Genomic DNA, 17,667 nt, shown 5'->3' with positions numbered 1-17,667 from the left:
GACAATGTATATTATATATATATTATATTATATTAGACAATGTATATTATATATTATATGTATTATATTATATTAGACAATGTATGTACATAGCTACAGGGAAGTTATGTGAATAGTATATATGTGGAAACTAATCTATGCATGCAACTCACATTTTCACAAACATCATGAATATGATGATGCATTGACATGCATGTCAATGGGAGTGATTTTGGCGAGTTTTTTTTTATGAAATGTGAAACCAGCACTTTGGTCAGAATACTTGAAAATAATAGAATTCATGAAAATAAAAATGTAATAATAATGATTGTACTGTATATGATAAGAAAGAACAAATTAGGTCATTTATTGTAGTATAAAAGATTCCAAAAATAATATTTTTACATTGGGTCAGAAGCAAGTAAGGAGAGGGGGATTACAGTGTTGCGACCTTAATGAATGGGGAGGGACAGACACCCTAATGTGTTTTCCACTAGTTAATGTTTGATGAGATGCTGTGTGGACATGGCGGTGTAAGGTATATGCTGATGTATATGACCACAGAGCCAGGTCCATAATTACTCTTCTATTAGCTTCCCAGGCACAGCGTCGCCTGTGTTTACTAAGTGTGTCACTGTGACATCACTTCCTCTCCTGACCTCATCGATAATTCACAGAGTTTCTGCAGGATGCGCCTCACCGAAATGTTGAACGGATCTACTGCATGTTGGAATACACTCTTAGAAATACACTCTTAGAAATACACTCTGGGCTCAGATATTAGCATGGGCTATCGGATTGTCCTTTGCTGAGATTCTGGCGACAAAATATAGATAGATTATATAGTCCCATGATATAGATAGATTATATAGTCCCATGATATAGATAGATTATATAGTCCCATGATCAAATCTCAAATGGTGCACGCTGGAATAGGTCACACGATGAAATCTGTTTGCGGAGTCACAGCGAAATACATGTACAGTACAGTATGGCCTGGTTGAATTAGAATGTTTCATGTTTGGTTTTTCATCTTGAATTAGAAGCAGTATCTATCTGTCATGGGGAAGACAGAACAACCACATGTTCAGTCATGTTGATTCATTCATTAATCAGTGTCCTTTCCTTGTAATACGGCCTTATAAATCTCAAGGAAAAGAAAACCCAGAAAACTCTTACAATACTTGCTGGTTTTGATGAAAGTGAGGAAAGTGTTGCTGATACACAAGTTGACATCAAATGGCATCATCTAGCCTCTCAGTCGGGTAGAACAGGCCTGTCAAGTTTAAAACACAATGTGTCCTATCCATCATTCTACTACATGTTTAAAACACAATGTGTCCCATCCATCATTCTACTACATGTTTTTGAATTTGACTTGGGCATATGGGGGAAAAAATCATTACTTTTTCCATTTTTATTGAAAGAATTATAATATATACTGTATGTAAGTATTGACCTAAATGCAGTATTAGTATATTTATTGTATCCTCATTAATAACTTTGTGCGTCTATTGTACAGACTTGTACAGTATAAATGTGTATTATTTTCTATGCTTCAGGTATTGCCACGGTGTGCTTGTGTCGATGTGGGTCTTGAACATGTCTATACACCTTGTGCTGAAAGTGCACCATAATCAATCTCACCATTTTTTTTTTTTTACATTTTACATTTGCTCTCACCTTTCAATATCCTCTGTGGAGAGCGACTGTAGTGCAGCACTCACAGTGGGTCCACCCCCTACCCCCCCTGGTGCTCCCTGAACACTGACCTGGATCGGTTCTTTAATATTGGTGACAGCTAATACACTCCTAAATGATCAGTTATTATCTCTGGGGCCTCGTTCAGGATACCCTGCTGATTCCAAAGGTCATCCCTCTGTCTTCCTGTATTGATCGGGTGGTCTGTTAAGGTGGCCTGGCCCTTATTGAAAGTGAACGTTGGAGGAACATATTTCCATCAGCTATCTGGCGGCAGCAGCTTTTAAAAGCCTCTTTGACTCCATAGCCGCCCGGTGAATAGAACAGGATGAGGAACATAATGGAAATGCCAATAAGGAAAATAGGGCTCCTAAAATACTCTGTGTACAGCAGTCTGTACATGTGTACAGCAGTATGTCCATGTGTACAGCAGTCTGTACATGTATACAGCAGTCTGTACATGTGTACAGCAGTCTGTACATGTATACAGCAGTCTGTACATGTATACAGCAGTATGTCCATGTATACAGCAGTCTGTACATGTATACAGCAGTCTGTACATGTATACAGCAGTATGTCCATGTGTACAGCAGTCTGTACATGTATACAGCAGTCTGTACATGTGTACAGCAGTATGTCCATGTGTACAGCAGTATGTACATGTATACAGCAGTCTGTACATGTATACATAAGTTTGTACATGTATACAGCAGTCTGTACATGTGTACAGCAGTCTGTACATGTATACATGTCTAATTGAAATTATGTTTGATACATTGGAAAATAGAAAGAGTATATATATTTTGGTCGATACATATTTTTGCAAATAACTGTTTTTTTGTTGTTGTTTTTTTTCTGAGTGGGGCAGTCCCACTCATATTTTTCATTTTTATTGACAGTACAGTATAGATTATGACAGGAAGGATGGGTGAGAGAGAGAGGAGGGATGACATGCAGGATATGTCCCCGGCCGGAATCGAACTGGGGACCCTGCGGTTACATGGTCGACGCTTAACCCGCTACGCCACCTAAGCGCCCCGCAAATAACTGTTAATTTATTTGATAATTTTTAAATCTCTGCCTTTGTAAGGGTGTATCTCCTCAGGAAGACCAAACTCAGATGATGAAAGTGTTCGAGGTGTGACCATCTCCTGTTTTTAACCCTACAGTATAGCATTTTCTAAGGCTGATTCTGTGAGAAAGCTCTTCGTGTGCTGTGAATAAAATGCATTTTCCTGATATTGTTCTCTCACAAGGGTGGCATTGCTTGTCTTTGTTGAAAGAGATGTACCCAGGCGATTTAGTTTCCTGATCAGGAGTCATTCAAAAGACCAAGGTCACTTGGATGTCTTGAAAGGGACACAATTGTCATTATTGGCCTTTCACATGTTAAGTGAGCAGGATTGTAAAGGCTCTCTGTCTACCTGATATTAAATGTTTATAGCGTTAGTAGCGTAATATATTCCAAAAATGTGTCTATTTTATTTTGGGAGTGATTGATCTAGGACTCAATTAATCACGTTGATTTTTTCCCCCTCTTGTTTGTAGTTGTACGAGTTGGATGATGACGAGAAGCGGAAAGAGTTTCTTGATGACCTCTTCAGTTTTATGCAGAAAAGAGGTAAGGTCTTGTCCTGTAGCCTTAATGTCTCTAAAGTGGTAATGCAGGTGTGTTCTTTCCCTGTCACAATTACCATAACACTTAAACTTGCCCAATATTTTTTAGAACATAAAAATTGGTAAGTTCATGGACATTCCTAATGGACAGCAACAAAAGATGAAATTCTGCAACCATTATTTTTTAGTAGCGTAAGTAATTAGCCAATGTTGATTTTTAGACACCAATATAATTTGTTTCACATTGAATGAATGAATGAATGAATGAATGAATGAATGAATGAATGGTCTTTATTGTCATTGCTATAGTACAGGTACCAAACAACGAAATTTAGGAGGAGTGGCTCCCCTGGTGCTAGGAAAGAAAAGAAAAAAAAAGAAGAAAAAAAAAAAACTAAAAACATTCATTCATTCATTCATTCATAAATCTACATTCTGGGTGTATTTCAATATAAAAGACAGGGCATTATGTAATGCATTTTCAATACATCCCATTGTATTTGAAAACATTGATATTTTGGGCATGCAATCTATTAAACTACTGACACTGTATCTGAGAATACGTTCTTATTCCTAATCAACTAGATTATCATAGGCCAACAGTATCAGATGTGAAGTTGAGAAACTGCTCATGGACATAATTGATCATTTCAAGACAGTGTTTGAGATAATGTTTCTAACACTCAGACACTATCACAAACACTGTCTTGAAATGATCACTATGTTCATGAGCAGTCATATGTTCATGAGCATTTATTTGTTCAACATTTTCATAGCTCTTGCTGCTCATTCTGTTACCAGTCTTTTGTGTCGGAGGCTGTCTGTCTTATGAAAACACAGATGTTTGATACCTCTAACAATAGGAGAATGTGCCGTTGTTGTTTTGAAAGAGCCTAGACCATGGATGGTATTTGTGATAGGCCTGGGTGTGTTTCCCGTAGAACCAGAGCTCTTGTTTTCCACAGGGGAAAGGGGGGGTTGTTTGATACCAGAGTGGCACCAGAACCTCCAATGCTACTGCAACAACAGGCTGGCTGTTTGTTTTATAATTACCCACAGATTATGTGAACACTAGGCTTCAAAAGGGAAGACCTTGCCACTGGCAGGGGTGGGGGGGGTAACATCCTGGTATTCACTTGACCTGGTGTGGCGCAATGAATTACCCACTTTTATGGGCTGACTCATCTGTGTGTTTTCCCACTGTAAAGATTGTGTTGGTGTTGGGGCTCCAGCACTTTATTGGGGAAATGGATTAGTATTGAGGGCCTTGCATAATATAAGGAAGTTAGCCACCCAGGAGAGACTAAAAACACAATGATTGGGCACAATGACAGAGCTATTTTGAGAGCACAGGACTTGGATGGCATGTTTTTGTTATTTAGAGGTTGCTTTCTTTATGTTTCAAAGACATTTTGCTTAGTTATTTTAAATCCAATCATTTTTGGGTACATTGCTGTGGCCTTATGTCTTGCCCATGCTGCAGATACAGTGCTCTGCGTAAGTAACGGGACATCAAAGCATGTTTTCTTCTTTTCACTCCAAAAGTCTATTTTCAGAAATATCTTACATTCCATTCAGAAATGACAACAATGTTTATGCATCGTCCCCATATTTCTGGGTACTCAAAAGTGATGGGACAATCGGTGTGACAGGGGTTTCTGGTTCATCAGTGTGTTCTGTCACATCATGTGTCCATGAGAGCTCTCAATGTTCAGTATTGATTCTAGGTTGCTTTTTGAGTCTGCTGTTCAGTATAGTTCAGTTCACTTTATTGGAAAACATACGATATACAAATTATAGAAAAAATATGTACAAAAACAATATACTTACGCAGAACAGAACAATCATGGAGGACATCAATGATGTAAAGCTAGTTAGTTTTACAAGTTAACATGTAAAAATTAAGCAAGTTTATTGCACCGGAATTAAATAGTTTTTACTCCTATTGTGCTTTTAAAGATTCCATACTATGAAATACTCACTTTTTCCGTGCAATTCAACAAGCCATACCCGCCCACGGTAGTACTATCATATCTATCAGGTAGTACTATCATGTCTATCAGGTAGTATTATCATGTCTATCAGGTAGTACTATCATGTCTATCAGGTAGTATTATCATGTCTATCAGGTAGTACTATCATGTCTATCAGGTAGTATTATCATGTCTATCAGGTAGTACTATCATGTCTATCAGGTAGTACTATCATGTCTATCAGATAGTACTATCATGTCTATCAGGTAGTACTATCATGTCTATCAGGTAGTACTATCAGTATGTTCTGTTGGAGAGATAAACAAGAACTGGGGCAATTGTTGAGAAAATGTTGTTGTCTCGTATTCTGGTAAGACGTTTACTGTTCCATAGATATCCATAATGAAAATACTGTGATGAATGTGTTAGAGATAGTCTACGTCTCATCCAAGACATCTGTGAGTAGGCAGAAGATGCCATGATCTGTGGTACCTTAGTTGTTTTCATGTAGTGGCCATTCTAAAGTTGACTTGTCATGGGAAATGCGCAACAATGTATTGGCTGAGGGCTAGTAAATAGTTGAATGTATAATTACATGTAGCATCACTCATAGGCTATAAAGTTGCTATTAGAAAGAAATGGGATGGGAAATGGGATGGGCTGAATGAAGTGATTTGTTGACATGTACATGTTTTTTTCCCCTGAATTGTTGATATCCCGGGGGAGTGTTTAAATGTTGTATTGTATTGTTGTGTATGATGCATGTTGTATGTATTTACTGTAGGTGTATATGATATGTCTATTGATGTAGCACTGCCCATCGCTATCGATTTAGCACGGTTTGGTTGTTTGTTTCCTTTGTTCTGCTCTTACAAATAGGCAATACGAGTAAACTAGGTTAGCTAGCTAGGTACCATTAACTGTCTCATCCAGACAGTATCTATCTCATCTCAAGTTGTGCAAAGAAATAGGCATTCCTCTGGCCTGTCTTCTGGAGCACTACAGGACGTTAGCTAACTAACTCAAAGCTCATTTGTATTTAAAGCGACAGACAGTCCATTGAGAAAAGGACTGGAACAGAGGGGTATAGAGGTACGCTAGAATAGGCTTTAGATTAAAAGTGGAATTTTCAGCAAAAAACTTAAATGACATGTTTTGAGAACCCCAGAGACCTATATTAACTTGTTGAAAAAGAGCATAATATGACTCCTTTAATCTCTGACCTATGGGGATTGTTTCAAGTACAGAGTGAAGGGGGTGGTGTTCACTGTCCAGAGGCCTCATTTATAAACGTTGTGTATGCACAAAAGAAGGCGTACGCCACTTTTACGCAAACTTTGGGATTTATACAAAACAAACTTGACAGTAGAATGTGAGATCCTCCACATACACTCTGATCCATGCGTACACACAGAAACTGGAGAAATGAACAACTGCGACTCCGATGGCAGAAGGATGAAACTAGAGAAACACTTTGAAATTGATACCATTGTGTAAAATAAAATGTAAAAAATATATATTACCGAAATATGACCTCTCACGCATTATATATGAAGAGTTCCCTGGAGTGCACACTACAAAACATGATTTAGGATAATAAATACAAACGAAGATATATGTTTTTGCAAAACAACCCATCAAATGTTCGGGAATCATATTTAATTGGATCTGTAATTATTAAGCAATACTCGTATGTTATGAAATGTATTCTCATAAGTAATAAGGTGAACAGTAGGACAAATTACATTTAAACTGATGCTGTTTTCACTGCCTCAGTCTGGATGATTCATATTAACTAACACTGACCATTTATAGGCAATTCTGGGCGTTAAAGGGGTGGGGTGTTAAAGGGGTGGGTGTTAAAGGGGTGGGGTGTTAAAGGGGTGGGGTGTTAAAGGGGTGGGTGTTAAAGGGGTGGGGTGTTAAAGGGGTGTTAAATGGGTGGGGTGGTAAAGGGGTGGGGTGTTAAAGGGGTGGGTGTTAAAGGGGTGGGGTGTTAAAGGGGTGGGGTGTTAAAGGGGTGGGGTGTTAAAGGGGTGGGTGTTAAAGGGGTGGGGTGTTAAAGGGGTGGGGTGTTAAAGGGGTGGGGTGTTAAAGGGGTGGGTGTTAAAGGGGTGGGGTGTTAAAGGGGTGGGTGTTAAAGGGGTGGGGTGTTAAAGGGGTGTTAAATGGGTGGGGTGGTAAAGGGGTGGGGTGTTAAAGGGGTGGGTGTTAAATGGGTGGGGTGTTAAAGGGGTGGGGTGTTAAAGTGGTGAGGTGTTAAAGGGGTGGGGTGTTAAAGGGGTGGGGTTTTAAAGGGGTGGGGTGTTAAAGGGATGGGACGTGCACAACATGTTTTGTTGATTGTGATTTCTAAAGGGAAATGCACTGTGTTACAAATCAAAATATTTGTGTGCGTAAATGTTCTGGCTTTCATATGTACGCAACCTTTTCATGTCAATCCTAAGCACAGTTTTATAAATGAGGCCCTAGCACAGAGCTGGTCTTACGGAGAACATGCTGGTCAAAGAAGACAGTGAGAGGGTCTGTTGGACACCTATAACTTTGCCAGCCACCTTGACAATAGAGCTCAGGCGGTTGTTATTCCTGACAGGAAGTCATGGAGAAGGTAACAACAGATTCAATTAAACATCATCGCTGATGTCAGCAGCAAGTAGAAGCAAATGCCTCCAAACTCATTTGATGACGCAAAATACAATAATAAGTACAATGTACAAAATACAGCAGGACAATAACCCAAAACATACTGCCATAGCAACTAGAGAGTTTTTCAGGGCCAAAAATGTTAAAGTTGTTAACAGGCCAAGTCATTCTCCTGATCGAAATCCATTTGAACATGCACCTTACATTCAGCAATTTGCTGAAGTGAAGACTTAAGGCAAAACGTCTTCAAAACAAATGACAATTGAAGATGCCTGCAGTACAGGCCTGGCAGAGCATCACCAGAGAAGATACCAAATGCCAGATGGGGTCATTGGGTTGCAGGCTTTTGGCAGTTATTGCAATGAAAGGATTGTCGACCAAAATACTAAACATGACTGCTTAATTTGGACATTCACTTTTGGTGGCTTGAAACAATGGGACTATGTTTAAACAGTGTTGACATTTTTGAATGATGAAACCAATATGTACACACATACCATTAAATAAAAGCTGACAAATCTCTACTTTAAATGTAGCAATAGTTTTATTTCAAATTCAAACTTTTGCAGTGTAGAGACACATTTTAAAGCAGCTTTACAACTTTCTTCCACCATGTATGCCTTTTTTACTTCAACATTTCTATTCTGTGAGCAATGTGTTAGTAGGAAAAGTCCTTAGTCCTCAGGGGATACAACACGTTTAGAACCAAATAGAAACAGGTAATACCAGTATTGGCTTGTAACCTGATGCCACAGCCAATCCTGTAGTCAGAGCCTGTAAATCACAATTGCTTTCTGACAAACATTGTAAAAGAAAAATAAACTGTTTTGCGTCAGTTCAGACTTGTTTCTTTTCTTCACTGACGGGCATTCGCCTCTGACACATTGCTCAATAGTGAAGGGGAATTAGTCACCACTCTCTCTCTCTCTCTGGGGGTGGGGGGGGCTATCTCTTAATCCATTAATGGAGGTCTTGGACAGTTTAAGGTGTGGCTAGTTTTTGCCTCTAGGCAAGGATCACTTCTATGAGGCATTTTCCTCTCATGTAGTTGATGAACACATTGATGATAAAAACATTGAACTATTTGTGTATTAGGTTTTAACAAAGTTATTTTGGTTAGTTTATTAGTTTATTAGACATTAGTTATGTCTGTTTATGAGACAATGGTATATTTCTATAGGCAGTCACTGGGTTTGAAAGTTGTATGGATTGTTGTTTGAGTGTTCAATTACTGATTGATTTTGGATTTATCATAGGGAGAGATTGTCAGAGTGTAGTGGTTGACCGGCACCAATATCTGCACCCTGTCTTTTTTTGACAAACTTAATCAGAGAAGACTCATCCTAATACATTTCTCTTGAAAACATCCCTGTCATCTCGCGGGCCAATAAAGAGACAGTGAAATTCCACATTGCCTTCCTAACAAAACACTGCTGGTGATAAAGTCTCCAGGGTGGCGCTGGGGCCTTTAACATGTCTGATTTATTAGCAGCTAAAAGCGGTACAGCATAGAGCACAGGTCTTTGGCCTGTCTCTCTTTTGGATACCTGGCAAGTCTGTCAAATCGTGTAAAGTAATTGACAGGAAGAATGCAAGCCTGTTTTATCTCCCTCCACGTTGTTGTTGTTTTCCCATTGGCTAAGCTGACAGAAACAGCCAGAGGGTCCCGCCCAGTCCAACTCTATCTCTAATATAACATTCATTTGTCAACGTAATCTCACCAAACAAAAAACCTGTCAGGTTAAAAGTATAATAAAATCAACAAAAATAAGGTAAAATATCTCCAGGCTATTTTGAATTATGTGCTGCCTACTTAACTTATTCACATTTGGGCTTCAAACATTAATTAATTGATTTGTTTCCTTAAAAGAATGAGCTTCGGGGGAGGGGGGGGGGGGGTGTTCTGCCCGATAATAACGATAGTGGTACACATTTTTTCAGCTGAGAACTTCAAAGCACACATCATTTGAATTCCTCTAGGCCATACTCATACTTGCACTGACTTGAAACACACAGCCTTTCTTTATCTCCCCTTCATTTCAGGCCTAGTGGCCTACTACTGTGAAGGGTTAGACACATTTGGTAAAGTGTACTGACTGTTTCATTGCGGTGGCAGTATTTCATAGCCGGCTGCATATGGTCCTTATTATCAACAGTTATTGAAGGAGCCCAATGCCCTAAATAACTGATCCCAATTTATGTTTTTTTTAATGTTTTTTTTATCTGTAAGAATATACATGTTGACATAATATGGTCACACAAACTCTATGTGTAGCATGAATCACAATACAAATGTAATCCAGTAAATATATTTTCTTTGCTCTTTATCTTGGCTGTTGTTTCTGGCTTTGGTTTGCTGCCTGTCGATTCCCAAGAGTTACTGGTCAATAGAACATGTTATCTACTGTACACTACACTCTGACCTTGAGTTTGTACTAAAGTACTAAACTAGTTTGAACTAAAATATAAATATTATCAAATTATTTGCTGGATTTTCCTGCGCACAGTCTTTAGTTTGAATAGGATTGTAGTTTATACTCAATGTATTACAACGTTTTCCTCTCTTCAGGAATGTTGTTGAATATTGAGTTGTATTCCTTAAAATGGAATCATATACTTTTATCAGCATAAGTTATTGTATGAAACTGTTTATCAATTAAAACAATTTTCCCAATTCCCTCCAATCCACCAGTCTGAGATTCCAGTCTGAGAAAGACACAGGATGTTATGAGTGCAAGTGAAGTAGGCTTGAGTGTTTGATTTGATTGATAGTGTGGATACATTCTCTCCTCTGGATCATTGCTCACCCTTCCTGCCGGACCAAACCAAGCCTTTTGGCCTGAAAGACAGCAGCTGCTGCCCTGTGTGAATGTTGTCTTTGTCACATTCTTAAACATGTGACTCCTGACATTCTAAGCACATGTGAACCTCACTAAAGCATCTGGAGGGAGTTTGCTTTAATTTCATTGATTCAAATTACAGCTGAGCCAAGGGGCCAGCCATCTTGTTGAGAGTAACAGGTGATGTGGTCTGTGAGTTTGCTATGTAAGCGTGTGTGTGCCGCTGGCCCTCGCCTGCAGGACAGTGTGTGGCGTGAAGGGTTGACTCCATTGACCGTGTCACAGTCCGCCTCATTGCCATGCCACGTGATGTCAATAAGATTCATCGCTAGCAGTAAAACAATCTGGACTGGAATGGCACACAGAGAGACAAACCTTTCAAAGATATTGTCCATCTTAGCTGTTGCCTCCATCTCTAATGATACTGTATAGTAGGGTAGTCTACCAATGCGTGAGAATGAAGTGAAGGAGACCTTGTTTTAAATTTTCTTGTTAGAATTTTTGAATTTGCCTTCTTTTTCCACAGTTGTTTCCATTTTTAGATCCACTATAATGCCCTGAGGAACGTAATCAGCAAACATGTTCCTCAGTTGACCAGGTACACTATGAACCCTCCTGTATGTAGCTCCCTTCCCCGTGCTTCAACACAGGGCCAGTCAGTTCTGGCGCTTGGTTCCCCCCCCCCTCCCTCAGATATACTGTAGTATGAAAACCTGTGACGCTTCCAGCTGTCGTTATGCAGCTTGTCTAAAATTGCCCCGACCTTCTTAGCATGGATCACGTTTAGTTAGTCTAAATGCAGCAGTAAGCAAGCAGATGAAAGGTCATTGATCAAAAATACTGGGCAGCATTGTATTTATAACTCCTCCTAACCCAGTGTGGGTTACACTGGAATCTGAACCTCAACAAACATTTAGCAAACACTTAGCAAACATTTAGCAAACATTTAGAGGTGAAATTAATAGATTGTCTGTGGGAGATGCTAGCGTATTTGGATACTATATACAGTCATGTGAACGAATTAGGACACCCCATATTTAGTTCTTTTTTTTTAAAATATGGACATATCAATAGTTGATCTTCTTTCAAACAATATCTATAGATAAAGCTGATGTAATTGAACCAAAAACATCGAAAATGTAACAACAAATTAATGCCATTTCCTACTGAGGAAAAAGTTAGGACACCCTATAGCTGGTATTGCCCCCTTTGGCTGAAATAACCTCAATTAGACGTCTCCTATAACTGTCTACCAGTCTGACATAGACTGGGAGAACGTTTTTCCTACTCCTCCATGTAGAATTATTTCAGCTGTGTGATGTTTCAGCTGTGTGATGTTTCAGGGGTGTCTTGCATACACAGCCTGTTTCAAATCACCCCACAACATCTCAATAGTATTAAGATCCAGGCTTTGACTTGGCCATTCCAGAACTCTCTGTTTCTTTCTTTTGAGCCATTCCTTGGTGGATTTACTGGAATGTTTTGAGAAACCATGACATTTCCACCCCCATGCTTCACAGTAGGTTCCTATGCTAAAATGCTGTGGTTTGCACCAAACATGTCTTCCGTTACTGTGCCCAAATAATTAAACTTTGGATTTAGCAATCGCCTTTATCCAAAGTGACTTACAACAAATACATTTGTCTAAGTAAGTGAATCATCTATCCATCAGTCATCGCAAGAAAAAATAATCTATAGGGCCAGGGGCCGTAGGCAGGCATAATTGGAAGCTTTGCAGGAAAAGCGCTATACAAATAAAAGTTATTATTAATATTATTATTATAAAAAAAATAATAAAAAAAATATAATGCTAGAAGAAGGAAGAATATTTTTTATTATTAGATTATATCTATATTTAAAAAATAATAATATTATCATTTAATGTATTTACAGTAGAGAAACTGTACAGGGGGGTAGAGGGGATGAAGAGGTCTTAGGAAGGACAGTTAAGTTGTAGCCTGAAGAGATGTGTCTTCAGTCTACAGCGGAAGGTAGTGACTCTGCAGTCCTGACAGCAGTGGGTAGCTCGTTCCACCAGCGGGGCTCCAGGACAGTGAAAGGCTGTGACCCAGTAGTCTGACTGATGCATCCACGTAGAAGCAGCGGTGCCATTCGGCCAGCCGAGGTGGAAGAGCAGGGGATCGGGCAGGTGATCGGGCAAGTGATCAGGCAGGTGATCTGGCAGGTGATCGGGCAGGTGATCAGACAGGTGATCGGGCAGGTGATCGGGCAGGTGATCGGGCAGGTGTTTGGGGGCTGTTTGGGGGCTAACTGTTGCTTGCTAAAATAGAGTTGGTGAGGGAGTGGAATGGAATGTGTTTTGTCACTGCCAAGTCAAGGTTTGTGTTTTTTCATTTTGTGACCATGAATTAATATAATGTTTGCTAATGAAACTATATTCTTATTTCAGTGGTGTTTGAAAGCCTACAGCACCATCAGAATGTTACAGAATGTTTTTCGTTTGTCCAGTAGCTCACGCTATTTGTGAGCTCTTTGACTGCTTTGAACAGTTATGTTTCCAAACTAAAGTGAAGAATGCATCTTGTATGTGTGTGTTATGACTAAACATGTCACAGTCTCATTCTTTCTTTTTTGTATAAACCAGACAGCGCACGCTCTCCCTTTAAAACAAAAATAACTATGTAAACAATGACAACATTCCACAAAGATATAGAGAACATTAATTCAACGTCTTGTCTGGTATTTTGATTAATGAGCACACCATTCAATACACCTTGCAGAAAGTTGTAGGCAAAGGTTAAAGCATTCTTGATCACAAGATAAATTCAAGCATGCCCTGAACAGGGCAAGGTCAAACGTGTGTTTTTTACGCTCAGTTCACATTTCTTATTGCATGTCATTTTCAGAAGTCATATTGTGTTTGGAAGGAGAAAAGGGCAAATCCTAACTAGATCAGACATGATGCACATTGGAATTATTCAATGTTATGTCCATGAAGTTTGACGGACCATTATCTTCCCAAGCATCAATTGGGAAGCAGATTTTTTTGCTTGAACCTTTTTAACGAAATGCTCCACTCACACCTCAAATAGGTCATGTGTCATAGTATTTTATTTTTTACCTGATCGCAGTTTCTGTTTTGAAGTGTGGTCAAAGCATTTATTTGTATTTTTAGGAGATGGGTCAAAGCATGGTCATACTTTTGTTTGCATCCATCAAACACCTTTCCAGTGTTCGCATGCGCCCTGTAGCGTGACAGAACAGTAGCTATCCTATCAGAGGACACCCTGCGCGCATTGATTTACTAAATCAAGTCGGCTTCCGAATGTTAAAAATCCACACAGGATTCAGCAAACGGACAGTAGCCTACAATTGGTAGAGAGAGGGGCAGAATAAATGACACATACATGACACATTGAACTTGTGTCAAAACGTAACACTACACCGTTATGGGATCATTTTGGACTCAAGCCAAACCAGAGGGGAGAACCTGCAAATTTGGAAGAGGTGGTCAGAAAATCGCTCTGAATCTAAACAAACAGACACACTGGATTCAGACTGTGGGTGCATTCGTAAATTCGCTCTGAGAGCACCGGAGCGCACACTGGGTTCAACGTCATAGAGGGACCAAGTAATTTAATTGGACAAGAGATATTCCATGAGTTCTGTTCAGATTTCCAGAGCATAACTATGAACTGCTCCAACACACTAACTAGCTAGCTAGCTAGCTGGCTAATGACCAAGAGCATCGCGTTAGCTAAATAGCTGCTCTGCATGTTTAGCACATCACAACATGCTGATAGAACATGAACAGAAACACATAAACACATAACTAGATGGCACACAGTCCCTTTTTTATTCATGAGGATACATCATGTTAAATTTTATGTTCAAAACTAAGTTTTATGATAATAAAGAGGCATGGTTTACTTCATAGGTTGCTGTGTTATTACATTGTCTGGGTCACATAACAGTAAAACAATTATTTTATTAATCGCAATTATTTCTGAGACAATGAATTGTACAGCAAAATGTTGAATTGTTACAAGCCTAAAGGTCATAGGTCAGATTATCCTCAGAGGGAATAATAACAGGGCTGGCCAGGAGACGCCTTCTAAAACCCACTCTGTAGAAAACACACACACACACACACACACACACATGCTGTCAGATTCATCTTTGTTAGTTCCCCCAGGACACAAGTGTAAGTCCCAGGGGGTTGAAGCCTTTAAGTCTACTAGTGTTTGACTGATGAGCCTTGGGGGGATGTTTCTTATTTGCATAATTAAATGTTTGTAAAATCTTCACAAACAAAGAGATCAGGTGTGGCAGGATGGTCTAGGATGAATTCATTATTTTATTTTTTTATTATTATTTATTTTGGTAAATTTTCAAACACAAACATCAAGACGTCACAACAAGGACAGACATTAAGGGAAAACAAATAACTCCATAAAGTAGAATGTAAGAAAAATAAAGTAATTATAAGACAAAACACAACAGCAAACTAACAAGACAATAAACAACAGCAAATAGACAAAAATAAAGATAAAAGTTTCATGTGCCAATAAACAAAAAACAAAAATGTGTGTGCAATGAGGGAAGGGGGGGGGGGGTCATTACCACCATCAACAACCACGTAGATATGAGTTCCTATATCTAAAAGATAAATGCAAACTAAAGAGAAAACATTTAATAAAAAGGAAAAAATAAAAAAGTGGATCTCAAATAACGTCATGGGTTCTCTTCCATAAAAGATATGAAGGGGGACCACACTTCAGAAAACACATCCATCTTATCCTGCAGGTCATATTTAAGTCTCTCCAAGGGCAACACAGACATTATCTGGGTGAACCATAGCTGTTCAGTAGGAATGACATCAGTGTTCCATAAAATTAAAATACACTTTTTGGCCAAAAATCTAAGAATATCAAACAATTTCCCATGCTCAGGAATCATATTTACATTTGCATCAAACCCTAAAAGGTACAAAAGAGGAGATTTGCTAAATTTGAGCTTAAATATGGATTCAACCAGAGCGTGAATCGATTGCCAAAAGGGTTTGATCTTGGGACAGAACCAAAACATAGGATGAATTCAAATAGTATGAATTTTGTTAACTTTACAAAATGTAATCTTAGCCACTCAGATCGGTACATACAAGGGCTAAAGTTTGAAACCATTTACCAGAACTTATGTGTCACTTGCATGGTTGGGGTTAACTGAAAATCGTCATGTCGCGTAATGTGTTTACTTCATAGCTACTATAACTACAGTAAGTAGCTTTCAACCATTGGAACCCCTGTTACTGAGCACAAACGTATCTCCTTAGTAAAAAGAAATGATATATATCAGAAGCTGCTTATCAAGATATTCCTGCTTTAATAGCTTCCTTAGTATTAGAACCATCATACAACTCCAAAGGCTGTTACCTAAATTGGAGACATGGTGGAGGCATGTTACCAGAGGCAAAGTTCCAGGAAGTGTATGTATATAGCCTGGAGCAGCGTTTCTCAACCTTTTTTCAGTCACGGCACCCTTCAAAAGTCGATAAAATCTCAAGGCACCCCAGTCTAAAATATAGCTATTCAAAAACGACACTGCATCACCCAGACAGCCCCATACACACACACACACACACACACACACACACACACACACACACACACACACACACACACACACACACACACACTCAGCGGCTATTGATACAAATAAAAGTTGTATTATTATTATTATTATTATTATTGAGAGAGAGAGGAGGGAGTGAAAAAGGCAAGTGTGCATCAAAGGCATCAGGCACGTAACCGTGCTGTATAAACATGACACAGTGACCGAACAAACGCGGGAATTTATGGAACACATTCATTTTCATATTCCCACATTTGATTGGAAACACCTATCCAGTCCATTCAACGTAAACACCGGGGATGCAGAGTTATTAAGCCAGAAAATGCGTCTCTCTCTCCCGCTGCGCGCATCCTTGTCTGGATGTATTAAATTCATTGCATGAAAACGAAACCGTGCGTTATTTCCCGAACTTTCCAACCCTGCTTAGCTTCCGAAGTCGGGCGAGAGAATAATGTCACCGATCATCCATATAGAACAACCACCTCCACATGCTGCCGGCGAGCGAGACTGCCCTGTCCGATCGTACCTTTTTTCGGGAGCGGAGAACATAGGATAGGACCCTTTTACATGTCATTGATTTGCCTTCCAATTGTACAGTCAGACAGCAGGACCTTTGCTATCTCTTTTGCAGCTTGTGGGCCTAGCATGTTATTAACTATTGCTGTGCATGCTGGCAATATTACGGACTCGGCTATAGTGTGTGGCTTCTTCGCCTTAGCAATAATTTCGGCTACGAGGTAACTAGCCTCCAACGCTTTATCAGAAACTTCATCATTACCTGTTCTGGACGGCTATGGTGACTTTTCATCCGAACAAAATATTCCGCATCCTTGCTAGCTTGTGATGGATGATCTGTTGTCAGTTTGTCATGTTCCATGATTCTGCTTGTTTGCTTGTTCATTGCTCTCGAAAATGTCTTTGCGTGGTAAATGAAAAAACAATGCAGGCTAATTGCAGACACACTGACCTTACGCTGAACCCGGTATTGACATTGTGACATGGGAAAGGGGCAGATTTTGATGATGTATTGCATTTATTTATTTATAGATTTATTCATTCATTCATATGAACGTCAGAATATAGAATTATTTGACGGCACCCCTGAAGACGCCAGGCGGCGCCCCAGTGTGCCGCGGCACCCCGGTTGAGAAACGCTGGCCTGGAGTATGTCATTTTTACACAGGCACCTTCCTGGTCAACATTTAAGACTTTTTAAGTGTATTGACTTATTAGAATATGGCAATGAAGGGCCCCGCGGTGGTGTAGCGGTCTAAGCACTGGCCACTAGTGCATGCTGCCCACCGGGGCCGGGGTTCGTATCC

The 17,667-nt window shown here is 39.5% G+C and overlaps 1 protein-coding gene across 1 annotated transcript in view; it reads left to right on the top strand.

Annotated features, from left to right (window-relative positions):
- arid3c (AT rich interactive domain 3C (BRIGHT-like)) overlaps window positions 1–17,667 on the top strand; it is a gene marked incomplete at both ends in the record, with an annotated part of 109,808 nt that overhangs the window by 77,380 nt on the left and 14,761 nt on the right. Inside the window, one exon of the mRNA XM_080531224.1 lies at window positions 3,229–3,301. Coding sequence (XP_080387350.1) covers window positions 3,229–3,301 — 73 coding nt within the window. The remainder of the gene's footprint in view (window positions 1–3,228; window positions 3,302–17,667) is intronic.

This window comes from Nansenia antarctica (assembly GCF_963989245.1).
Source record: "Nansenia antarctica genome assembly, chromosome: 5".
NCBI classification, from domain to species: Eukaryota; Metazoa; Chordata; class Actinopteri; order Argentiniformes; family Microstomatidae; genus Nansenia; species Nansenia antarctica.
This window is presented reverse-complemented; position numbering and strand designations above follow the sequence as displayed.